Source organism: Falco peregrinus, chromosome 14 (assembly GCF_023634155.1).
Source record: "Falco peregrinus isolate bFalPer1 chromosome 14, bFalPer1.pri, whole genome shotgun sequence".
Lineage (NCBI taxonomy): Eukaryota > Metazoa > Chordata > Aves > Falconiformes > Falconidae > Falco > Falco peregrinus.
Window position 1 is genome coordinate 14,663,250 of NC_073734.1, and position 26,331 is coordinate 14,689,580.

At 37.5% G+C, this 26,331-nt stretch overlaps 1 protein-coding gene across 3 annotated transcripts; it reads right to left on the reverse strand.

Moving 5' to 3' along the window:
• Window positions 1-1,078: 1,078 nt before the first annotated feature.
• ZNF507 (zinc finger protein 507) lies at window positions 1,079-23,735 on the reverse strand. Of its 3 annotated transcripts, XM_055818683.1 has the most exons (8): window positions 23,682-23,730; window positions 22,682-22,817; window positions 18,045-20,176; window positions 16,789-16,894; window positions 11,102-11,216; window positions 8,670-8,774; window positions 5,300-5,434; window positions 1,079-5,165 (listed from the first exon to the last, which is right to left on the reverse strand). In XM_055818683.1, exons 3-8 carry the CDS (start codon window positions 20,169-20,171, stop codon window positions 4,802-4,804), a joined length of 2,952 nt encoding a protein of 983 aa, XP_055674658.1. In that variant the 5' UTR covers window positions 20,172-20,176; window positions 22,682-22,817; window positions 23,682-23,730; the 3' UTR covers window positions 1,079-4,801. The 3 variants fall into 3 exon arrangements, with proteins under 3 accessions (XP_055674658.1, XP_055674659.1, XP_055674660.1); XM_055818684.1 differs by lacking the exon at window positions 22,682-22,817 and having other exon boundaries at window positions 23,682-23,735; XM_055818685.1 differs by lacking the exon at window positions 8,670-8,774.
• Window positions 23,736-26,331: the final 2,596 nt, after the last annotated feature.

Here is a 26,331-nt window from a genome sequence, read left to right on the forward strand (position 1 = left end):
AGTGCAGCTCTATCCCAGCAAGCTGTGTGTCCAGTCCCCTTTCTGCAAAAGCTGCAACTTCCAGTAGCGGGCACGGTGCCCTTTCCCTGGGCAGCTGCAGCCCTGTGCTGGGCTGGCCAGTGCTCGTAAGCAGGGAAGGTGATAAGGTGTCTTGGGGTATCAGGTGGATCCCACATGACCAGGTTATTTATGGGGGGGGGCAAGTAACTTCTGACAAGGCTCTTCTGCTGCATTAAGCTGAAGCAAGCAAAGTATTCTAGCCCGGTGAACAGGGTAATACCTGCATGCCACATCCTACACCACAGGGACTTTTTTTCTCAGGTTTTGCATTAGAGAAAATGTGAAAAAGCTGCGCGGTACAGCATTCTGTAGCATTGCAACTAAACCCATTTGTAGTTCCAGCTTTTCTTACTTCACCGTATTTGGCCCAGGGCTATAATAACAACAACAAAATGAAAAAAGATTGCCTGTTTATGTAGATGTAAACCATGATAATACCAGCAATGGATACTCTGGCAGTACTTTCTCTTTTCTCTCCTTGGCCAGCAGCAGCAACTGAGTTTGACTTCCCCCCGCCCACTCCCCCCCCCCCAAATAAAAAACCAAACAAACAAAAAGATGGGAAGAAAAGCTCAGCAAAGCCAAGAAATATGTATTAAAGATTAGGTTGCAAGGTATGTTTTAGCTTATGTGATGGATAAAGAAGAGTCAATCACTTACCTGAATAAAAGCTGCATAAGGCTTTCACTCCATTTAAATTAGGGAAAAAATTCCTGCTAGCTTCATTACGGATTTTGAAAGTGCAGTTCTGTCCTTCAGCACTGTCCCATCATAACTGCATAAAGGCTTACAAATATTTTGACTTAATAGTCTCATATTTCACCGCTACAGTTACTTCTATAAAACTTGTATTAACAGTATTAAAACTGTAATAACTTGACACAAGAGTGAGAAATGGCAGTGAAATATTTCAGATACTTTCTGATTTAAACAGATTCCCAAATCTCTGAACATTAGTTCAATGTTTGAATCTTCCATATTCATATTTTATACAGGTCAAATAAAAGTGACTAAAGTGTTTAACAAAAAAAGTTTATTACCAAAATACAATATTAAAGTCAATACGTGACAAACTCCTGTAAAGCAAAATAAATTATTCTAACATTGTACAGTATTTCAGAAGGTAGTTAAAGTAGTACTACAGACTTTGCTTCATAGTTCCAAACAGTCGTCTATCAGGAACACAATCCTAGAGAGAGCTTAAGGCATGCAGCTTAATGTGCTGGATAATTTTATAAAATGACAGTCATCCTATTTAATAAGATACAGTATCAGAATTAACTGCAGTCTTTACATGTCAGTTTTCTAAATTTTTTATACTTTGGCTAGAAAAGCAGTGCCATAGTGTTACAATACCTTTTCTTAAAAAAATACATGTACCCATGTCCATGAATATCAAATGCAAATGTAAATTTCTATTAAATATATCTTAACAAATGTTACTTTGAGCACCAACTGTACATTTTTAAAAATGATTAAATAAGGGCTTCTGAAAGAGGAAAATACAATAACTCTGACTGAATCCCACTCTATTTTCCCAGGCCAAGCATAAATCGGAAAGATGAAATATGCACCTACTTATCAGTACAGCCTAGTACAAATGAAGTTTTCTCTTTAGTAGAAGTACAGGCATTTAAAACAAAGCTGCAAGTTACAGATCGTATTGCAGAATAAAATCTAATTTAAACAAACAGCAAGTGAATAGCTGATCATCTGATAGTGCTGTGACAGAAGATTGAAAAGTATTTTAAAAGCTTAAAGAAAGGGGAAGACTGCAGTGTTAGTGACTTTGAAATGTGCTTAAAACCCCTTACATAACATGCAATCAAGCCAACCATACACTTTCTAAAGCAGATAACCTGAGGAATAATTTGCTTTCAGAAAAACTAAGTCTATAATTAACTTCACATGCAGAACTTCTGATAAAGTTCATGGGAGTTGTGAGTGGGTAACTAATGGCAAGCAGCATGAAAACAGTTAAAAAAAATTTAAAAAATCTGTGCATATGGGAAAGAATTATTTGCTGGCATTTGTTAGGATTGATAATGGTTTTTAGAGGCAACTAACTTTCTACTATTTTATAGGAACACATGGAGAAAAAAAAGGAACAAGATGGCAAAGAACAACTGTGAATAGATGCATCCTGTTTAGTAATCCCATTACAGTGAGTCCTGGTGCATTATGCTGGATGCTGCAAACGTGGCTTGCACATACACCACAATTGTTAATTTAGATTCAAGGTTACTTGCTTTTTAAGTCTTACTTCACTGCCATCTCCTCCTTAGCTTATGAATGCAAGTTTTTCACCTTTCTATCTTTCACTAGCTGAGCAACTTTAAAATAATAATCCCTTTACACAAAAATAACAATGTGGCAAAATACTGTTTCTGTGGATACTGACTGGTAGGTTACCTTTACTATGGATCTCATTGTACCTTTAATTTTTTTTCAACAAATGGGATCCCTGAATGAGAAAGTTGAGATATATTCCAGATAATGTAATCTTTTCACATGAATTCTATATTGAAGGTAAAGTATTGGTGTCAATAACACCGTATTAATAACCCATTAAAAGTTTACTATCTCTAAGACGGCATGAATAACCCATTAAAAGTTCACTATCTCTAACTGAATTTGAGATCATGTCAATAAATCATGTTTTTCAAACGTAAAATCCATCTGTAGGAATATGAAAAATAACTTTTAACTGAAAAGAATGTATACTTTCTTCACATATGTATTTAAAATATCTCAAATATCTGACACAAAAATGCTTTGATATTATACCCTGACCAATTTTTAAAGTAAAAGGTGTACTTTCTGCTATCTAATTTATAAACAAAATAATAGATATTTAACCCAGAATAACAAATCAAATGGAGGAAATCACATGAAAACAAAAATCATCAAATGTATTTGAAATCCTAGTGCCTTTACCCCTGGGCCTTTAGATTTTGTGCTGGTTCCTAAAGTCGTAACGACTTGCTCTTCTGTTTGCCACTTCTAGTCAGCGATAGTGCAATAGACTGTACACTACATATGCCACCTTCTTAGATTTACAGTTGTAGCTTATTTCTGCTAGCAGAAACTAAAGTGTAAATAAAATAACTGTAAAATACTGTTTTTCTAAGAGTAAGTCATTTTTAAAGTAGTGAGCTACTAAAAATCAGGTAACTCCATCCCCATGTCAGGAACTAGGCATGCTTCTGTACATCTGCCATTTTTCAAAAGCAGAAATACATACCTGAACTAGAAAGTTTAAATCTAGCTGCTAAAGGGCTTCTTTGGAAGTGCTACTACTTCACTTGGTTGAAGCATATATTTCAAACAACTTAAGGAGCCAACTTTTACAAATAACCTCAACAAAGTTGCCAGTAATTAGCCAGTATGATAATATTCTGAAATGATACATAGATTAATGTCTTGTACTGCAAACTGCTGTAACTGTAAAAGAAAAAAAAGGCACTGTAATTTTAGAAGCTAAAGGCTTTAAAAGGGAGTTTTCTATGCGTTCCTCAGAAAACAAAGTAATCCCTAATTCCCTTTATGAATCCCTATTATATGCACTAGTAAAATTTATTCTACAAGTGACTGGATAAATTTTCGCTTAAAATACAGTTAGCCTTTTTTTAAAAAATATGATTTTCTACAGGAAGATTACTGTATCTTTCAGTGAATTATTTCTACAGTTACAGCTCTGCCAGACAAGTGAGGATTTTAGACAGCCAGTGGGATTTCAAAGAACTCCAAAGCACGTAGGCATTTCTCAAAATCCCACTTCGGGCTCACCTACACCTTTAGCAATCTACAAAGTTTTAATCTACATCACTTTGTGGTGATTACTGTTAATATCTTGTTCTCATTAAAAAACACTGCTCATATATACTGCAAAAGTAATCACCACAAATTAAAAGTGGCATATGATAAGCTTGCTTTTTTTTTTTTTTTTTTTTTTTTTTTTTAAATACTTCTGCCGAATGTGTCAAGAAAACCATTAAGAAACAGTAGGTCATCATTATAAAGGATCTTTTACACACTATCATTCCAAAAAGTATAATTTTTTTAGTTAGGATCCAATCAGATAAAGTTATTAGCAAAATGCTTCTAGGCTTCTCAGCTCCTGGTGCTCTAAATCAAGAGAAAAGATAGCAGTCTTTGTTGAAGGACAACTTGGAGTTTGTAAGGCCTTAAAAATAGATCGGAAAAAATGAAACACCTATGTCTGCATGCAAGCACACACATGCCCTTCAGAATCCTTCCAGAATCCACGCAGTGGGGTTTAGGAGATCATAGTTTAAAATTTTTACCTGGTCTGTTGCCAGTTTCACAAAAAAGAGGGTAAAAAAATTCTTTGCTGAAATACTTGGATAACAACAAAGAGGGAGGTGGAAGAAAGCTTTTCAATTGATACAAAGCTTTCATACCTTTGGGTTTTAACGTACGGTGCTAATGCATTATTACTGACTAGTACCTGACAATAAAAGAAAACCCCAACAATTCTACATTCTTGGCACCATAAAGAGAAAGAACAGGTTAAAAAGGATCTTCCCCACTCATATTTATCTCTTAAATGATTCATCGGTCCCTGGTTAAAATTTTGTACTCCTACTGAAACAAAGACTCACCATGGGAAATCAAATTTTCCTTGCAATTCTTCTCCTTAGAAAGCTTCTCAGGCAAAAATTAACAAAGAAAGAAAATATTCACTCCAGGAAACCCTCACTTTAACTTACTGCTTCACCTAGTTTGTGCTCTGAGTTGTGCTGTGGTCCTTATTTAGAATGATGTTTATGATTTCACCCTCATGTTCTTTCATATGATCCAGCAGATTTTCTTTGTTGGTAGACTCAAAACCACAAATGCAGCAGCAGAAGAGAAGAACACAATATTCTGTGCCAAGATAGGGTAGAGTGGAGTTCTTTTCTAAACTGCATGAGGTATTCATCAAGTTAGGTTTTTCATTTTCATCAGAACCTGAAATTTCATTTGTAGTCTGGTTAATAGACTCTGTAAAAGACACCAAGTTGTCTGAACTTCCTAGTATAGGTACCGTACTTTCATCTGTGCCTTCTAATAAGGTTTTGTCAGGAAGCTGTCCTTGAAACCTGAAATAATAATAAAAACCGAAATAAATATAAAAACTTAGAGTTGTTGCTTTTTGACAGGAACTTTATTTTGGATCAGAGTTGGGTCCCTTGAAAATTCTAGATGATAGGGCTTGAAAGTAAATCAGACATACCTGCTGCTTTGTGAAATTGCATCATTAATGGCCTTGTTCACTTGTTCATAGTTATAATTTTGGTCACTTGCATGTTTCCACATGTGGGACTTCAGGGATGGAGGATGGCTGCAGACATATCCACAGAGAGAACATCTAGGAAAAAGTGGAGAATGAAAAAGAAAAACATTTAGAAGTTAAATTTTATTTGTTTAGTAATGGATTAGTTCTTCCAAAAGGATAAGTAAAGAGATACATGTCAATTGTCTTCTTGGTCCCTCTTTTCCTTTTCGTAACTAAGTCAAGTTAGTTTGCAAAGTTTCATCCTGAAATGTAAGACTATCTTTAGGGTCTGAGAATTTTTGACTTTGCTTTTTCTGACTTCTTGAAGAACTGTATTAAAATCTTATCTGTTTGGCCTGTTAAAATTGTTTAAGTACTGCAAAAATGCAGTAGTTCTGACAACTGCAGAAACATGGAGTTCATTGGTGTGGCACATGGCAGGCCGGTAGGCAGCTCTTTTTGCCATTGCTCTGAACCACACAGGAGCTCTGTAGTTAGCACTGATAATTTTAATTGAGCTAACAAAGTTTTCTGGTGTAGTATATATTAGTTTATTTAAGGATCACAGAATTGTTGAAGTTGGAAGTGATCTCTTGAAATCACCTAGTCCAATCCACCTGCGCAAGCAGGATCACCTACAGCAGGTTGCCAACAGCAGTGTCCAGTTCGATTCTGAATATATTCACAGGTTGAGATTTAGACAGGTGAGAATTTTGTCCATAGAGTTTTCCATCAGCTTGGGTAACACAAGACTAAATAATCTGTTTCCCTATAAAACAGCGCCTTACACAGTAAAGAAAAAACCTTGAAGAACGTGCCCTATTTACATAGAGACGTAGTGTCTTACAGACACAGATAACTCAGGACTGATCAAATCCCATAGGACTTTTTTCATACATGAACATACAACAGAAGAAGTTTTTTTAGAAGTGTTTTCTAAGATGATAAATTAGTCAGCTCTGCATGAAAGAGATGAGTGATACTGCATGACACTACTCCAGAGCAGAACAGTACTCATGGTAAAGACAGCGTAGCTCCTTGTCTATTGGACGAGGAACCTACTTTACTTAGCTACCTGCTACTTTGGAAGTCTTCAGTTTCTCAAATCACATGGAAAAGACCAGGGTCAACTGAAGGTGACCTTGTTCTAGTGAATAGCTGGGAATGCACCTCAGTCTATGTCAATGAGAGCACGATGTTTTTTGCTCAAGCAATGTGATCCCGGTATGTTACACTATGATGCATCTGTTAAAATGACTACTATACTAATAAGTTTTTGTAAATTTTTAAGACCTTTTCAGAAATATAACCTGGAACCATGAGAAGGCCTATATAAAACTGTGTTATACATACAATTCAGTATGGTTTTACAACTTCTCTTAATGACAGCAGGATACAGTCCTTAAATGCCTTCCAAATAATCATATATAGGAAACTAGTTCTGGTCAGCAGAAGACGGTGAAGAACAGCACAACCCTGACAAGTTAGGTGAAGGCATGGTACGTTACCTTGCTCATGCAGCAACATAACTCTGTCTTGCTGGGGAACAAGCAGCGTATCCTTCTAGCTCACTTTTCTCTGTTACTTGATTTGGAATGTACTATCCTATTTTTCTCTTTTCCTTCTAATTTGAAGCCTTATAAAGAAAACGGATGCTTTCAAATATAGGCAAGTTCACACTCGGGTTGAGAATCTTAACATTTCTAATAAGGCTGTTACAAATTAATGACATCATTAAAAATAAGATAAAAGGCAGACCTTATAGTTAATTTGTAGATAAAATTAGGCGAAAATATTTTTTTGCAAAACACAAAGATCAGCAAATAATCTTAATTCCATTCTATACACACATGTATTCCACTAGTCTTATTATATGTATTATTTTCCTGTGCCATTAACACAGTTTGGTCAGTGGGTTGGTAACACGGTGAATGTAGCAAGAATTCAGTGTTTGTTTTTACCCCCTTTTAATTACAGTCTCATTTTTTGAAGTACGTTAATTTACTTGGGTGATTTACTAATCAGATTTACTTTGCTGAGAACAGTGTCATGAGCCAAGTGCTGTTGACTGCTTTAGCATTCAGTTCAAATCAAAGACACAGAAACTCAACAGCTTTTAGCATGATGCACTGCCTGCCCTTTATGACCATGTACTTAATGTATAGTTACTGTATATGCAAGACATTCCCAGAGAAACAAAATTATTTACCACGGAGTTTAGCAGTAGAACTCTTTTAATTCTATAGCATGATTTGCCCTGCTGGTTGACCTGTGTTGAATTATTAAAATTTACTCTTCAAGTGTATCCTAAATTGATCTACTGAGGAAACAATTATCTTGCAGCTCTTGATAGACTGCTTCCTCGGGGATGCAGGGACCAAAGTGTGGAGGTTTTCAGTAATCTTTGGTAATACTAAGAGCACTCACCAATACTGTATGAAGTATGACAGCAGAGAAAATAGAACTTAATGTGGCTAGAAAAAATTTTGGAGGAAAAATGCAGTGGAAGGACTCTGAAGTTGTAGAAGCCCATTTTCTTGAGAAGAAACCCTTATCTGAATGTAATTTATTTAGATTCTTCCTATTGTCTGTAAAATCTTCCAGAAAGAAACATTCAGAACATTCCTCATTCTCTTTCCTTTCTCAGCTTTTATTTTTTGTTGCAAATTAGTAGTAAACAATTGCATGTATTTATGCCAATTTTCTCATATATGTGTGTGTATATATATAGAACACACATACCTATGGACAGACTATAAAGAACACTTATCACTTAAACGTAACGACTAGTCATACTAATTCTTAACTAGGGCAGTGTGATGCCAATCTAGATTCTAACTAACATGTATATGCAAAGGCCATGCCTAGACTAGGATATTAAACAAAGTCAGAGAACATTCCTGGGTACTGGAATTCAACAGTCTATAACGTTAAATGTTAGAGGTGCTCCTGGCATGGTTTTGGCACTTGCATCCTCCCAAACAATTCCAGGCACGCTCTGGCAATTAACACGGTCCAGAAACTACTTGCAATAGGCAGTTTATATGCAACCACCGCATCCTGGATAGAAAAAGCTGAATACTGTACCAAAGGGAGGTCATGGATGCATTTAATTAGCTAGCATAAACATCACCTGGGGATGCCACATCAAATCTCCTTCTCTCTCTCTCTCTCAAAAAAAAAAAAAAAAAAAAAGAAGAAAAAAAAGTCACTGGAACAAAGAATGAATCTAGGAGGGAAGAGAACAGAATATGAACCCTGCTTTGTATCTTAACATAGCAAAATCACTACTATCACAGCGTTTTGCCAAATTAGAACTGTTACATACTTGTACTGTTCCATTAGCTGCACTGCCTGATGCTCCTGGGGGTGGCGCCTCATATGGCATTTCAAGCTATTCATATTTGTGGTGGCGAAGTCACATACTTGACATCTAAAGAGACAACAACAAGTAAACTAATCTGACAATTAACTGCTAACACTATTCCAGAAATAAAAATCTATGAGAAAGCAAAGCTATCTGGAAAGACTACAGTTAAAAACTAGCAATATTTACAGAAGTCCAAGTGATGACATTGTTTCATTTTTTGGACCATGAGAATCACTTGCAGCCCAAAAAAGCCTCCACTTTTGAGCAAGAATCACTAGGCACATGGACTCTGTTCCTTCCTGACACCTATCTTGTGCACCTCTAAGCACTGGTAAGCAACATGAAGTACAAGGGAGATGGATGCACTTGAAGTGAAGCAGCCCTGATGCAAGTTGCTTGGATATGTTATGCAAAGGTGGAATATGACCATAAGAGCTATAGGGGACATAGTGTATTTAGAAGTGAGTCTTGTTCCTCAAGAATAAATGTTCTACTTAAAGCAACACCCATGTTTGTTTAAAAGCCAAACTACCTATTTAGTAATAAAACGTCTAAGTTTCAGAGCATTGTATCTGATACAGAAGTCAGGGATAAGATCAACACATTTAGATTCAAGTGCCCTAAGGATGTCACACCATGCTGTTTAAATTTTTTTTTTTTTTTACTTCTGTGACAATATTTTTGTACAAAACCAATAATAAAACAGTCAGGCTGGATCTAGATTTAGATCCACGGATTTAGATCCTGAAGTATTACACAAATACTATGCTACCCATAAATACCAACATACTACCACACAAGCTTCATGCATATAACATAATGAAACAGTAGCCATCAAGTTCAGCTAGAATTCTGCATATTTGTTAGGGACTTCAGTTGTTTCTTTTTTCTGAAATGGTAAAATGTCCAACATTTACTAAGTCTGGTCTATGGTGTGAAAGAGTTCAAGACTGCAGGCTACTTAACTTGAGATTACTCACTTGATTTTTGAAAGGACTTAATTGTGCACGATTAAAATCCAGAAGGTATCAAATCTACAAAAATGCATCACTGAGGGCTATACAGTTTAATTTCCAGCAATTTTTGTTGAACAAATAATAAAATATGTTTACCGCTATAAATAAGACAGCAGTATAGTAGGTTGCTATATGATACTATGAAAGGCTTGAGGAATACATGTTTCAGAAGGAGAAATGCTATGAATACTGGAACCTTATGGTTTTTAGGCTGTGGCTTAAGCATCCTATCAAGTCTGCCGATTTGTCTAAGTGACTTATGAAAAAATAATCAGAAAAGCAAGCCAGCTCAGTGGGCTTACATTTAGTATGGAACAGTCTATATCACCAATGGAAAATTTTCAAGGGTACCTAAATCAAACAGGCTGCCTAACACCAATTCAGAAAACTACCATATACAAGACCCTCTACAGTATCTGCTGTTCCAGCCCCACTAAGTTACAAATAACAGCAATAGGGAAGATTCTGAGGAGAAAAAAAAATATCTATTTGTATTCCACATTTGCTCTTCTTGCAAATTTTTGCTAGTGTTATGGGATATCACTATAATACACAAATCAAAATAAAACACGTCTTCCGTGTTTGTTTATCCAAAAGAGAAAGTCCTTCCTTGGCTGTGCTCAGCATTTCAAGGTGTTGAGTTTTCAAAATTTGTATTAAAAACATAGAAGTACATTAGCTCAAAAATTTTATTAACACAGATCTACTTTCCAGCCACTAGAGAGGGACAGAGATCCACACTGAATGAGCATAGATTGAATTTGCAGGAATTTATGCAGGAACCAATAGAAAAATGCATGATTTATTTTTCTGCTGGGGACCTGAGCTATACTATTACCTGTGATTTTATATATCAAAGTTTCTACAGAAAACCATATAACTCCCTTGTAGAAAAGTTATAAGATCTGATTCTAAGTGATTGTGTTAATATGGTTTGAAACCTGTGAGAAAGATGAGGGGACTGGTGACAAGACAAAGGGCAGAATTTTGCCACACTGTAGCAGCCAATGTGCAAAGTAGCAATATGACAATGGAGAACATGCACTAAAGCAAATCCAAAATGAACTTAAGTGTGCATGGAGTTCAAGAAATATATTATTACTGTTGGCCAAAGTTCAATATTAAAATGTAATTATTTCTCTTTCCGCATCTGAATGCTTCAAACAAAACAAGCAGTAGACTATTACAGCAAAAGATGCATCCTGGAAAAGTTAGCAAATCTTAATTGCATAGTTTGAGTCAACCAGCAAGCGTGGCAACTTCAAATTTGCAGTAAAATTATGTAATTGGAATTCTTTAACATTATCTTCAAAAATGCATGAGCAATTAAGTATCCTTTTAAATTAAGTAAACCAGGCATATTGAGACACTTACCTATATGGCTTATCTGAGTTATGAATTCGTCTGTGATTTCGTACACCAACATAAGTTGTGCTTGTGTAGTCGCATACATCACATCTATACAGCTTCTGAACTGAAGACTTATTTCCTATATGGAACAATATCCATTATTTTAGAGTTGCATTCAGCATTGTAAGGAGTCCTCAGATAATTTCAGCACAATTGAATTACGAAACATAAATTAACGTTTTAAAGTAATACTTCTAAATAGCTGTAAATATTTAATACTTTTATTAAAGTATTTTGAGCAAAATGACAATGGACACAGAGATAATAAAGGTGTAGTTTATTTAACATGCCGTTCTGTATTCCCCTTACCTTTTACTGGAATTACTAAAATTTTAAGAAAACCTATTCTTTCTGTCTATGCAGACTTCCCTTCTTCCTGCAGTTGGGTTAAAATTCTGTGTTACAGCAAAAGGTGATAAAATGTGGGAACTGCTGAACGCAACAGTTTCACTGCTTTGTGGAATGGATCAAATCAAAGGAAACGATGAGCACTGAGAAAGGACAAGTTTCAAACTGGCAAATATAGGTAAGGAAAGCAAAAGGCCTTCTGAAGCATCTACATTCTCTTTATCATCCAATCCACTCATACTTTCAGAAGGATCTGAGATGGTAAAACAAACAGATACCGATCAGATGTGTTAAGAAATAATTTGGAACTTCTCCAAATGACTAAAAAGCAGTTGTAAAAAAAAAAAAAAAATCATTTTTTCTTTCCAGAATGAAAGAAACTCTTGAAAAATTAATAGTTGCAGAGACAAAGGCTAATGACTGATTTAACATAGGAAAATGTGTGCCTGGAAGTGCACAGTTTGAGTATTTTTGAGATGTAAGTGTGTAGACTTAAACAGCCCTATTCCTGCTCCCTTACTGAATAATGGAACTGATTTGGGTTAAAATATTAACATTTGGGAAGAGGGATGGTATTTTTTATATAAGTTGTTTTTCCATTCCAGCCTATCATGCAGCCTTCATGCACTCCCCAAATGAGGGAATAGCAAAATCACGAAGAGACACCAAGGTTGGAGCTGTTTAAATCAGAACTAGTGCCAAAAAACCCAAACAAACAAAAAAACCCCAAACCAAAACAAAAAAACTCAAACGGAAATAAAGGGGTTTACTTTCAGCATCTAACCTCTTCACTAGCCTGTATAATTCTACTTTTTTCTTTTATTTCCACGTGCAAGTAGGGTGCTCAAGTTCATTTTATCTTTACATCACATTCTTATTAGCTGGCTGAACAGTCAAGCCATGTTTCTCAGTTACGTACATGGGCTTTGAAGAAACTCTGATACAGATCCTTAAAGAATTTCTCTGGTGGGTAAGGATCATTACTGAAGTACACCCACAAAGGCAGATGAATATACAATTCAATAAATAATGTGTGGGAGACAAAGTAAAGCTCAAATCTTGCAAGAACAGACTTCAGCAACTCTTCTTGCTTGTATGAAACACGTCTCTAGCAGAAAAAAATCATTAGTTTGTGCTGTGAACGGGTTTACTACCAGTAGGGTACAGCAGAAGATCCTAGGTGGAATGGAAAAAGGTGTATTAGCTGGATGTTTTTCAGTAGATATTGCCTTAAGTGCTCTGATAATATCAGAAAGCGATCTACTTCCCAGGCCTCCCAGTTCCTCCTCAAACCAGAAATAACTCCCCTCTCTAAAAAAATCTAAGTTCTAATTTCCCAAATGGGAACCCTCTGTTCTGAATCCTGAAGAATTCTGTTAAAGGTTTGTCAAGGTCAAGAGCAGTGAAGGTCCATGTCACACTGAGAGGAGGGTCTGTCTGCCACTGTTCCAACTTGCAGTTTGAGAAGACAAACAAGCTTGAAATTTGAAGTGACTGTCCAAAAAGATAGAAAGTAGACTTTTAAGACACATCTCTTGCTTAGGTCCAAATACCATGAACCTCTCTCCAGTTTGGAGTAAGAAAAACTGACTGAAAACCCCTCCTCTACCATCTCCGTGAATCCAATTCTTTTTAGCTAAAGAAGGGAGGAATGAGACAAGCTGACTGAACTCAGGAGGAACTATAGAGTTTACCTTGAAAACAGAAGCTCCATCTCCTGAGTCCAAAATACTGAACAGATTTTGTAAAGATAATTTTGTTCTGGAGTTTCCTCTTGACGATGCTGGACTCTATAAACCCTGACTGAATTTTTCCATTATCAAAGCAACAATTAAGAATCTTTAAGGTAAAACTCTTAAGGAAACATTTCAGAATAAGCCAGTAGAATGAGTCATCCAAAATGGAATTTCACCTTTTCTCTTTGCTATTTTTTCCCCACAGGTGGGCAATGAATTTATGTCAAAAAAAGTTTTAGATATGTTATTCTGAGGAATACAGTCACACAGCTAACTTTAAGTGAGGGAAATTTACCACTAATTAAACTTTCACTCCAAAATTCAGCACTTTTGGTTTAAGATGCAAAGTAATTAGGTAGGGCTGATAACCCCCAGAGGGTTATTCTGAAGAATATATAGTATGTCATAAGATAGCAATCCAAATACAGTCTGAAATAAAATTTAAATATTTCTGTGTGTACCAAGATAACAGAAAAAATATTTTGTATTTTTTCTGTTAAAACATGACACAGTGCTCACTCCTAGCATTCTTATGAAGATATGGAAGTAATATTTTACAGGCACTCTTCAGAAGTCGAAGTAAAATACATCACATTTTTTCCTACGATAGGCTCATAGAACAAAAATTATATATTTTTTTCCCCTGTAATGTAAACTATCAAAACAATCTTGATTATACACTTGGAGAGTTTGGAATTTATATTTCTACAATTATTCTTCAATGAATGCACATTTATGGAGAAGACCTCAAATGAGTACAAAGCCACTGAGCTGCAGATCTGTGGGAGAACAGGGGTTGTGTGAAGGTTAAGCTATTGCATTGGTGTTTGAATGGGTTTTCCATCTGAAATCCTGCAGCTTTAGAATAAACTGCTTCTAAATGTATTTTCTGTTACGAATCTGGTATTTTATTGGGCAGGCAACTTAAAACAAACAGTATCTAATGAGATTTTTTAAAGCATTATGTAAAGATATTATCTATTACACAGTTGTGACTAACCACCCAGTAGCACGCACACAGGAGCAATTATTTATACTAATCACCACTTTATATTTATTCCTTCAACAAAATACATATGAATTATAATACATCATATAATCTCTTGCTGTTGCAAAACAGCAGTCATGTCCCCCACTCCCTCCACTGGCTTATTTCTTCTGGGTTTGGGGCCTTTTTTGCTTTCTGGATGGAAGATATCAGGTCTCTTAAAAGCAAACATGGAAATGACAGATCTTTGTTCTAGCAGCAGTAACAGGTGCTCCTGTAATGCTGCTTATTATCCTATTCCTTCATTATTAGACATTTACAATCCGATCATATCCAGTCTCATAATGCTTCCTTTTAATTTATTGTACAACCATGATGAATAAAGAGACTTTTAGGGCTAACTATTTCATAAGCAAGAAATGAAACTGTTCCAGCTCAGGCATCTTTCACATAAACAGATGCTATGCCATAAACTTCTTTGTTTTGTGTCTCTTTATAGGGATGACATCTGTTTGACAAGAGATTGCTGTACTGCAGTGGTGTTGCAATTTGATTATAAATTGGTTCTGAAATAATTTAAGCATTCCACAGGATGAGTTAATAAAAGTTTAAAAGAACTGTTTTCATTCAAGCCACGTCACTAAATTTCATGTGGGGTAAACAATCAATTAAAGTGCATGGCTATAACACTTCTATAAGATAATAATGAGCAAAAAATATTTAACCAAAAAATCTCAAAAGTAATTAAATTGAAAGCAGGCATTTTTCTCAAACAAGGGCTCCTCTTTCATGGAGATTAAGTTACAAGATCAGAATATAAACTGTAAAACCACCTTATTAAAACATACTGTTTTCAAAAGCGATAGACATCTTGGTTTTCAGTCACCTTAACAGGACTTGAGCTCAAAAGGTACAGTATTCCCCAAAATCTGACGTTTCACGTGTTGCAAGGTAGTTATTCCTGTATTATGACATCTTTACAAGTACTGGTTTAAAACAAAACATTGTCAGAAGTAATAGTTCAAGTTGTGATCCTAGGTATTTGTAACCAGCTAAACTAACAATGTTTTACTTCCTATCACTTCTGTAGAAACGTTTTTGCAATTTCTTCTGAAGAAAAAACCCACTACTTAATGGGGAAGGAACATCCCCAACTACCAGCAGACACTCCCTAGCCTTTTTCCTGTCTCTCCCTGACTTCAGATGGCTCTCTCAGGCTTAGGTCTTAGGGGTGTAATAAGCACTGCAGATCAATTTCCTGAATTTAAATGCTTTCTGCACTGATGAGAGCAAAAAGGAGCTGGGAAGGGTCATTCTACCTGAGGCTGATAAGGTAATTAACTTTTAAATTTCTAACTTGTGTACTGAAAGCCAGAAAAAGAGGCTATGAGTTAAGGAGCTCATTCTATTCTGACATGTACCATGTTGCTTTTGGACAAATCATTACTGGTTGAAGTCATCCAGCCCGGCTCACACTGGTTAGTACCTTTTTCCACACACAGCAGCATCAATTTCAACGACTATTTTTGCACTCACTGATCAGCTGTACAGGTGAGAGTTGAACCTAGAAATTTCAGCTGCATTCTAAGTACTATTATAGTGCACCTTTTGCTATCTAAACAAACATAGTTAGGACAGAACAGAGGTATATGCACAAAAAGGAAATACTTCACCCCACAGTTGTTCAGAGGTGATATAATTACTAGGATTTTTCCACAGTGCTTGCAAAATACTAACAATTACTATGTTGCCTTCAGAATAAAAATGCTGTAAATATTTTCAGTAACTTAAACTCACCAGAGAAGAGGACGCATTCAAGCTGCAATAATAAATATCAGGCCTCCAGGATACTCAAAGGATTTTGAGACCACATTTTTTCCTAAATGTCAACATTTGGCTATTTCTTCCTATTTCACTACCTTAACACATCAAGTATTTGGGTTTTGTTGTTGTTGTTTTTAAAACAAACACTATTAAATTATAAGCAGATACACAGTTAAACAGACATTTAGGAAATGCATACCTACAGTTACCCTGGAAACTATTACAGATACTGGTTGAATTTCTGGAATGCCTTACACTGGCCTCTCTAGGGCTAAAACGAGTGACTCATTTTGGACATTACCATAATTAATCAGAAATTTCTAAACACAGAACGGATGGTATTGTATGTGTATGCTGACAGCAAACTACATTACCACAGTGTGTTTAAAAAAAGGCTTCCTTCTGTTTATTGTAGGTGATTTGGAAAATACTGTAGCTGTTGAAGAGGGGAAATTTTTTTTTTCTTAAAAATTCAGAGGAATACTCCTCACCAGTCATTTTTTCTTAAGAAGAAACACAAGGTCCAATTACAGGGGCTAAAAACGTCTCGCCTACCAATAAATGTCAGTAAGGTATCTCAAAACTGACTATGGTAAGTTTTTCATTCTGGAAAGAACATAAATTTAAGGTTATGAACAGGCATGAAAACACTTCAGCATGAACTAGATCTTAAAACCAGTTTTACACAAATAGAGCAAAAAGAAGTAATGTTATGAGTGACTCTCAGTAATTTCAAGTGTAAATATAAACAGTACCTTCTCTTTCATCTACCTCGTTGGAAACTATTACTTTGTTAGATGTAGCTGTTGAAAAGATATCTGGAAGACTGTGTTGTTCTCTTTCATGATTTCGCAGTTGGCTCTGAAAAAACAATTCCCACATTTAAACACACACTACAAATTTACACTGTTCACTTCAAATATTGCAATAATTTGTGACATTGTTACTCAAGTTTTAATAACAACTGTTACAAATTTTATGTGTATATAAAGATTAGCCCTCAGATAATTTTACTAGAAACAAAGTAAATCACACTATTTAATAACATGAAGAATTAATGACAGCGACTGAGAGGATTATATGATTTGTGTTTATTTAAAAAACAAACTTCCTTCTTTCCCCATTCCCACAGACAAGTAGCAAACAATTCTTCCTCCAAAATTATTATGCTCCAAAAGCACTATTAGATTAGATGTTAAAGGATGGCTTCTGTGAAAACTGACTCAATTTTCATATTACCCAGTGACTTAAGAATACATATACCTGTTTCTACTTGCTTGGGGAGGAAAGAGATCCTTCTGCCACCCTACCTGTACAGTTTTTCAAACTAGGACTAAACAGCAGTAAATATGGCAGAATTTGTGCTACCATTGCCTAGAAAGAGTTTCAGTTGCACAGCTGGATACTGATGCTATCTAAGTACTGAACTGCATACACAGGAACACATTCACCAGCACTAATGCTTAAACTAGTGACTATAAAAATGGGAGAGGACATTATTCTGCTCTGGTGTGTAATCCCTCAGATCCAAGTTCTACAGAACATCCAGATCAACACAACAACAGAGGAAAAAAAGGAAAGAATTTCTGCTTCATAGTGTCCCATGTTACCCCCAAATGCCATGATTACTTTTGCACACACTCACAACTCGCAGGCATGTTTGAGCATTCTTTTAAAGTTTCAACTATTAAGTTCTCTGATGCTTTAATTTCTTCCTGAATGGAATTTCTACATGTGGGCAGAAAAACAACATGACATTAATATGTCCATAAGATGGTTCTCAGGATGGTAACACAGGTGAGGAAGCAAGTTTACTTCAGTGGGTAAAGCAGAGTAATTACAGCTGAACTGTATATATGGAAAGTGCTGCTGGTAATAATCCCCAATTGTAAAAACAATGAAGCCAGGATGTCAGACTGAATTAAGTTAGAAAGAGGGATTACCAGTTATTAAAAAAGTAACAAAATAGGTTACTTAGCCATTACAGACAGGCACAGGAAAGAACTTTTACCTTATAATGAAAGGATTCTTCACATTGCTTGCATTGATACATTCTTGTTTTACAGTGGTTGATCATGTGGCTCTCTAAATCCTTACTATTGTCAGCAATGTGTTCACAGATAGGGCACTGGTATGGCTGCCTCTGACGATGGACTCTCAAATGTTGTTTTATGTAGCCCTTATTACCGCTGCTATAATGGCAGAGGCGACAGCGGTAGGGTCGATCTACATTAGGTATATATTCTACTAGGTTACTCCCAGTAATATTTGCATCATTTGCATTTTGGCATTGTGCGTTGTCTTGTAATTCTTTCAAAATGTCATCATCAGAAGCATTCTGATCCGTCCTCTCCTTCAGTTTTTCAATGACAGTAAGTAGTGACATACTGATGCCCATTTTAATTGGCGCTTCTGATAACTCTGGCCTTTCTTTCTGTATCTCAACTATTGCACATTCACTTTGGTTTAAGCCACTAAACTCCTCTGAAGGACTCTTCAGTGAGGATACCACTTTAGAATGAGCCATGCATGGGCCATCAGCTTCTCCCTGTCCTGCACCTGCATCCACAGCATCTTCTCCAGTCAGAGTCATGAAGCTAGACCTTGTTAGCTCTGCAGCTCTGATAGGCATTGTAACAAGAGCTTCTGCAGCTAATGAGTGTAGTCGTAAAGACTCTGAATTTGTCCTTCTTCGTGCAGGAGGCACATTTTCATCAGTTGTCACATTTTTATTAGAGCTTAATTCATTATCTTTCTTCTCGGTATTATTCCATCCTATTATTACTTCTTGAATTTCATCTGAACAGTAAACTTCATCAGGTTCTTCACAAGTAACACGGGACTCCTCTGAGATCAATTTTTTTTCTGTTTCAGTGTCAGTGTCCATCAAAAAAGGCTTTTGTAAGATACTTTCCTCAGCACCTGGCAAGCGCTCTACTATTACATTAACGTGACCCTTTTTATTTGGACTACAATTGATGATTTTCTGTGCTGATGAAAGTAGGCTATCAGTTATCATATTATCCTGTTCCGTATCTGATACAGTCTCCTCTAAAACCTCTGTAGTAGGAGAATGCACTACAGACTGATTTAACATCCCTTCCTCTTTTACATTTGTTCCTACTGGTGATTTACAAGACAGTTGCTCAGAATTGCAAATCTGAAGTTGAAGAGACGGTTCACTATGGATATCAAGTTCACTGTTTTCCAAAGAAAGAACAACTGTATCCATGCTATGAGGTGTGTGAGTTACTACTGTCTCTGACAAGCTGGCAGTTTCATTTTCTTCCTCAAAGATAGGATAGGAGCAATCAACCTCACCCGCATGTTTCCAAGCATGTGTTTTCAACATTCTTTGCTGTCCACAGGTGTACCGACAAATTAAACAGCGGTACATGCCATACTGCTCGTAAGTATACCATTTTCTCCTACCCATTTCAGGCATATTAGTAGACTGAGTCACATCTTTACAGTCCAGATTTCCTGCCTGATCAGTCCCTGATTTGACACTTCCTTCCACTGGCCCTTGCAAAACCGAACTTGTGACATTTACACATTGCTGCACTTTTGTCTGGATGCTGTTTTTACCATCACTCTCGTGGTAATTTTGGAAATGGGATTCAAGTTCTTCTTGGCTTTTGGAAGCAAAATGACATTCTGAGCACATTAGTATCACTTCATTTTTCTGCCCATGTTGTTTTATATGCTCTTGTAGTGTCAAGAGAGAAGGTGATAGAAATTTACATAGACTACACTGGTAGCATGTCACTTTTTTTTTGCTTTGTGGAAGACATTCAGTCACAAAATAATCTGCTTGTAACTCTTCAGTCTTTTTAGTAGCAATAACAGATAGCTCAATTGCTTTAGCCGGGATTTCAGAAAGATCATCTGCATCAAAAGACTGTGCAGAAGCATTAGGATGGGAACGTTTTTTCCCTATTAAAAGGCATCTTTGTGACTTCTCACTTTCCACTATTTTGCTTAGTTTCTGGATGACATGGATTAGTGGATCAGTTTTACATTTTCTCTGATTTTCACTGTTCTGCAGTGTTGGGCCAATGACTGTTTCAGAAATCAGCACAGCTTCCTGTTCCCCAATATTTGGCATCAATACTGCAACACTGCTTCCTTCTTCCATAATACCTAGGAGAAAGGGGTTTATAAAAAATTAATATTTATACATGCACAATCATAAAAATACAACCCAGTCCTATTTAGATTTCTCCCTCTGCTAAATATGGATGCCTAATGCCACTGATTTAATAAAACCTGCCAGAACGGCCATATAGATAGCCAAAGATTTTGAGGACATTTAGTGGATAGCATAGATGCTATTCAATACAGCTGGACAGATTAATTCCATGAGAGCCTGTAACAGCCTGACTCCAAGTTGTACAAGGGCAAGATATATATTTGTCAAATATAGGCTGATTAGCATTGTTACAGCTATTATCTTTTTCTTTACAAGGACCACAGTTTGAATGCTAGACACTTAAATATACCAATCAATAGTAACTGGCATATTTACATTTAAAAACCATGATATAATATGAAAATGTATTCAAACGTACTTACTCTGATACACTAATGTCTCCTAAAGCACATGACAATTTGCAACAACATAATTTACAAAAATAAGTAATTTTTTTCCCTGAAATGTTAGGAAAAGAAAGTAATTCTGGTATTTACTTACATTAGTCATTTCACTATGACTATATTAAAGACCATTCACATGTCAAATCATACTTATTATAAATGTCATTTTCTAGAAAAGCTACTAATTGTAGCTTTTTCTACAATTCCTTAATTATAGGGAAAATCAATTGGTACTAAAGTTATAGAGAGTAATTTTTTTCTGTTTTGAGGGAATGCTAAAGGCAATAACTACTTCCACTTACACTTCCTTTAAACATGTCTAACCATAAACCACAGGCAATAACGTGGTACTATTGGAGGTTAAGTTAGAAGCCAATATATATAAATTTACATGAAAACATACTTTGTGATGTGGGCAGAGCTGTGGGGTGAGGGGTGGAGGAGTTGGACAAGAAGTCTTACAGTGAAATTTACTTCTGAAAAAATAGCTAAAAATAACCTATTTGAGTTCCACTATATATACACACATATATTTTATACACAATATGTATTTTTATATACTATATATAACAAAACCTTGACAATAAAGAGATGCCAGGTATTTCTTTTGTCAGTCATCTTTGAAAATGTATCCCAAGTTCTTTAATGTGGATTATTTATTATTGGGGTTTTTTTTCCCCAGAAAGATACATAGGCCAAACCAGAACTTCCAGAACTGGTCCTAAAGAACCATGAAATTCATTCTTTTCTACTTACAGATTCAGTACACAGTGATACAATGAACAGACATATAAGAGTGGGTTCTGTGGTGCCCCTTTCCCTCTACAAAAAAAATTCTGGGCAGAACTATTCAAATTACCTTTATTTGCCATTCAACTTACAATTCAGGTTATCATCAGAACTATCAATATTAGCTATGTTAGTATCACTCACACCTCTCAGAATCACAGAATCATTTAGGTTGGAAAAGATCATCCAGTCCAACTATAAACCTAGCACTGCCAAGTCCACCACTAATATGCTTATGTAAAATATTTCAAATTGAAAATGCATCAGTATTTGTGAATTCTGAATCATTAAGGAACACAAGACTACTCCCTTCAATGTTACTATTTTTCAGTGTTAGTTTGAAGATTATTTACTTGGCAATGCTTATAACCTACATTAAAATTGAAAAATTTAATAAAATTGTTTATAAATAAAGCCATAGAGCAGTTGGATCCATGATAACTAGAAAACTAAGCTACTTAAGGCCTTATGACTTTAGCTGGATCTATGTAAACAGATTAAAAATGATCAATACTGCACTGCAATAGTAGATCAATTGTAGGAGACAGAAATTAAATAATATTTAAACAAAAAAAGTATCATTTTACATAAGAGTATACCAAATAGCCAGCTTATTTAATTCAAGTTCAGTATCATCTTATTAACAGGAATCAATGCATGTGTCCATAGACTTATAGTGAAACATCCAAGTATTTAACTTTTAAAACATAAAACAATAGACATGTTGATGTGCATATTCTGCTTCTGTTTCTGTTACGCGTTTGGCACAGTACATTGAATGACTAACTGGTCTATGTGGCTAGGAAAAATTATACCCCTTTCATGTAATATCTCTGATTATGCATTAACTTAAAAGAAGCTTAAGGCTGTTATTTGAAAACTATCCTATTCAGTTATACAAAAATACTTCGCTTTTGTTTCATACTGGCTATAATATGTTCAAAAACCATTATGAAAAGTAAACAAATGTGCTTTTTCCCCTGAAAGCAAATGTAACATTACATGAAGTAGTCAAAGGAATAATGTCTACTTGAAATATTTTCAATTTGAGAATGAGTTAAGGAAAATTATAAGCCCATGGTGCTACTTTATACTTAGTACTTTTAAAACTTTGTAAGTGATGCTAAGTAGACAAATATTTCCTCTTTTTCATCTGAAAGCAGCACAGAAACCAAGATGAAATATCGTATGGTCTGTCTGACCCTAAAAGAAGTACGCTGCCACGTACTATTGCTATGTCAAAAATGAAAACAGAGCGTGTACCTTCAGATGCATCGATCTGGGATGCTTGTAGCTGCTGGAAGTTACCACAGGTGTAACTATGGTATGTATGTGTTACATCATTCTTTGTTTAGAGTAGCTGTAGCGCTTACTGCTGCAGACTTTGTTTTTTAAAGGGCTAAGAATTGTACAAAAATTGAGTTTTAGTAACTACATTACTTTCACGAAGCACAAAGACGCCTCAATCTCATAAAACTTCAGTCGGGCAAATGGCTGTGCCAGCGGGTGCCGCTTACACAGTAATTAAGGTGCACGGTCTGGGGGTGCCAAGGGCCAAGATCCGGAGCAGAGGGCAGCGCCTCTTGCCTTGGAGCTGCCCGCTCCGCCCGCGTCAGACACCCAGGGGGGCAGAGCCAGGGTGAAGCGCCCCGGGTCGGGGAAAAGCCAACCACCGCGTTGCACAACCGCCTCACCGGGCAGGCCGGTCTGGTGGCATCGGGGCTCCTGAGGGCAGGGAAACTTCTCCAGCAGGAGCTGGGGCTGCCAGCTGCCGCCCCCGCCGGCGCGGGCCCTGCCCCGGGACTGCTGCTCGGGCACGTCTGGCCGCGGATCCGCCGGACCCCGCTCCGAGGTTCCCCCTCCCGCGGGGCCGCCCCCGCTGTACATCAGGCAGGTGCCGCCGGCGCGGCCTTCAAGCAGCGCGCTCGGCGCTACCGGCTGGGCTCGGAGCAGCACCCGCCGCGCCGGCGGGCGAGCCGCGGGGATTCTGGCTTGCCGGGGGGGGGCGGTGCGGTAGGAAGAGGAGGGAGGCGGCCACGGCCTGGGCCCGGCCCGGGGAAGGCGCCGCCGGGAGCCGCAGCCGCCGGCGGCTCCGCACATGGGCTGCGGCATGCCGGCCCGGGGCCTGCCCGCCACCGCGCCCCGCGCCCTACCTGCCGGCCGGCCGGCCACCGCCCGCTCGCCCCGGCGGCGCCGAGGGCCCGCCCCTGATTTTTACCTGGCTTTCAATAAAGAAGAAAAAAAAAATTTTTTTTTTCCTCACCCCCGGCCACCGCTTCAAGATGGCGACGATGGAGACCGTATCACGTGACCCGCGGGCTCGGGTCAGGTGACCGGCGGGTGGACGCTGCCGCCGCGCCGCCGCCTCCGCGCGGTTGCCACGGAGACGAGCGCGGCCCCCACCGCCCGGCAGCCCGCCCGGCCGCCGCCGCCGCGGCGCCCGTCGCACCAGGCCCCCGGGCCGCTGCCGCCCCGCTGCTGGGCCCTTCCCTCCACGCTGGCTGCAGCGCGAAGGCGGGCGGGAGCCATGCGGCGGGGCGGCTGTGCTCCCCTGGCCCTCTCACAGGCGGCTTCCACCGGCCTCCTGCCTGGGCGCTGCAGGTTGAGGTGGCTCCATCGACACGTTTATCGTCTTAACTCATATTTCCACTCAGCGCGGAGCCACAACAGCAACGCACCACCGCTCCTGACGGCTCTTGAGCTGGTGGTTTTGTCCCACATCTCAAAATACTGGGTGTTTACCTTGCAGCTGCGGCACCATGTCTGTGCCAGCCTGCGGTTCCTCAGTATCGCTGTACCCCGTGCCACGCCAGGCAGCGCGATGTCCTTCACGAAATGGTGTAGGCTCTCCCAAAAAGTGTTTCCTTTCAGCACTGTTTTCAACTGGTAGACACCCGTGCTTCAAAAAGACCCCAACCGAACAAAAAACTCACACAACACCACAGTGACCACCACGTTTTGGGTCTAAACTGGCAAATGGATGCAAATGTTTCCAAGAGTAAACTGCAGAGAACTGACAAGAAAGTTTAGCAATTAAAAAAAAAAATATTAGCAGGAATGTGGTGTCAGGAGCGTTATGTGCTGTGAATTTATGAGGTATTTCATATAAACTGAAAAGACAGAGGGATAATGAGTTTCAGCAGTGTTTCCCGGCTGGGTGAGGGTGAGTGAAATCTAATGTTCATTCTTCGAAAAAGCCTTGAGGTGCATTCAGGTGTGTGGGTCTACAGCTGAATTTGGGGGGGACCTGGTACAATTGTAGCAACTTTTTGCAAGTTTACTTCCTCCCCCAGCCGGGAGTTTTGTAAATAACTGTGTATTGTTTCATAGAGGTAGGAGATGTGTTTGAAATACTGGTAAATCAGGTGTTACTCAAGAGATGGATTTAGCCATCCTTTCAATAGGCATTATTTAATCTCTAATTTTGCATTGTTGCTTCAGTTCCTTGAATTATGAAGCTCTATTTAATTGTGTTAAGTTTTAAGACACTTCAAAGCTTATCCTACAGTCTGTGACTTGGTAAGATAACTTTTGTAAGATAATTTTAGTAAGGCTTTTTTAAAAAAGACATTGCTTCAGGGGAAATGCCAGGATACAATCTGTCTTAACACCTACTAAATGACATTTCATTTTTTTTTAAAGTAGTCAAATGTAGTAGTAGTAATAACAATAGCAGTGTGTTTCACCTTTTCTGCCATATTAAATGGAGCCTTTTCACAGAAATGTCATTACTTTTCATGGACCGTGTTCCTTTAAAAGCTTAGTTTTCACCTCTATATTTGTCATAGTTTAATTAACCAGTTATCTGAATTGAATCACTCTTGTAGATACGGAACTCTCACCCTCCTTTTTCTAATCAAAATATGCTAGGATCTGATATGTCTGGATTAAAAATACTGTGTTGATAATGAGTAGTTGTCTTCATACACTGTTTTTCTTCCCTGTTGTAATTAAAGCCGGACTAAGTTAAAGATTTCATCCTCTGTTTAAGTATGACTGTACAACAAAAACAGATTTAGGTTTTCAGCTTTTACATTATTTTGAAAGGCTACTTAATTCACCAAGTTCTATTCATATTTTTCATTTTCATTGCTTTCAAGTTGAAGGAAACATGAAACCAAATGAAATTTGGATAAGGCAACTGTTCCTGAGTGGTAGAAATGAGACACTTGTACTGAGCATAATATGTTCAGGCTGTTGATGTTTTTGTAAAAGTTTATACAAAACTGCTTTGTAATTACTGTAAATATGTACAGAATGTCAGTGGTATGAGTTTTATGGTAAACATTATAAGCTTAATTTAAAAGAGTAATACATAGTCTAGAAACACCAAGTAAATATAGAGCTACATCAACAAAGATGCTATCTTGAAGTAAATACATGCAAAGTATACACACTTTTTTGTGCACGCTTTTAAAATAAGAGAAATCTACATACAGTAACTTGCCTATAAGGTGTCTGTTTATTCTTTGTGGCCTCAGTCTTAAACTCTTTTCAGTCATCAGGATTAATGATTAGGTTTATTTTCATTAATGACTTGTACAGCAATGAGTTATATAGTTGTCAATAAAAAATTCAATTTAGCCCATGAGTTTTCTACATTTTTGTGCCTGGCTGTTCCAAAGCCATTCCAAAAGCTTTATAATTTTCACATTATTATAATGTATGATATAAATGGAGTCCCTGAATCTCCTGAGTGGAGATTAAATAAACTGCTTCAGAGCTCTATTTACAAGTGAATCTTGCGTGGAGCACTGGTTGGAACGGAGGCCTTGGCTTGTACATCTCTTTCTATGTGAGCAGTGACCAAGAGTACTGTGTGAGCACTTTGAGTGCCACGTAAAGAAGTAGTTTTCTTCTTTTATATTTCACTTAAGTCTGGCAGCCTGGGGGTGGCCTTGATCTATCGTGGG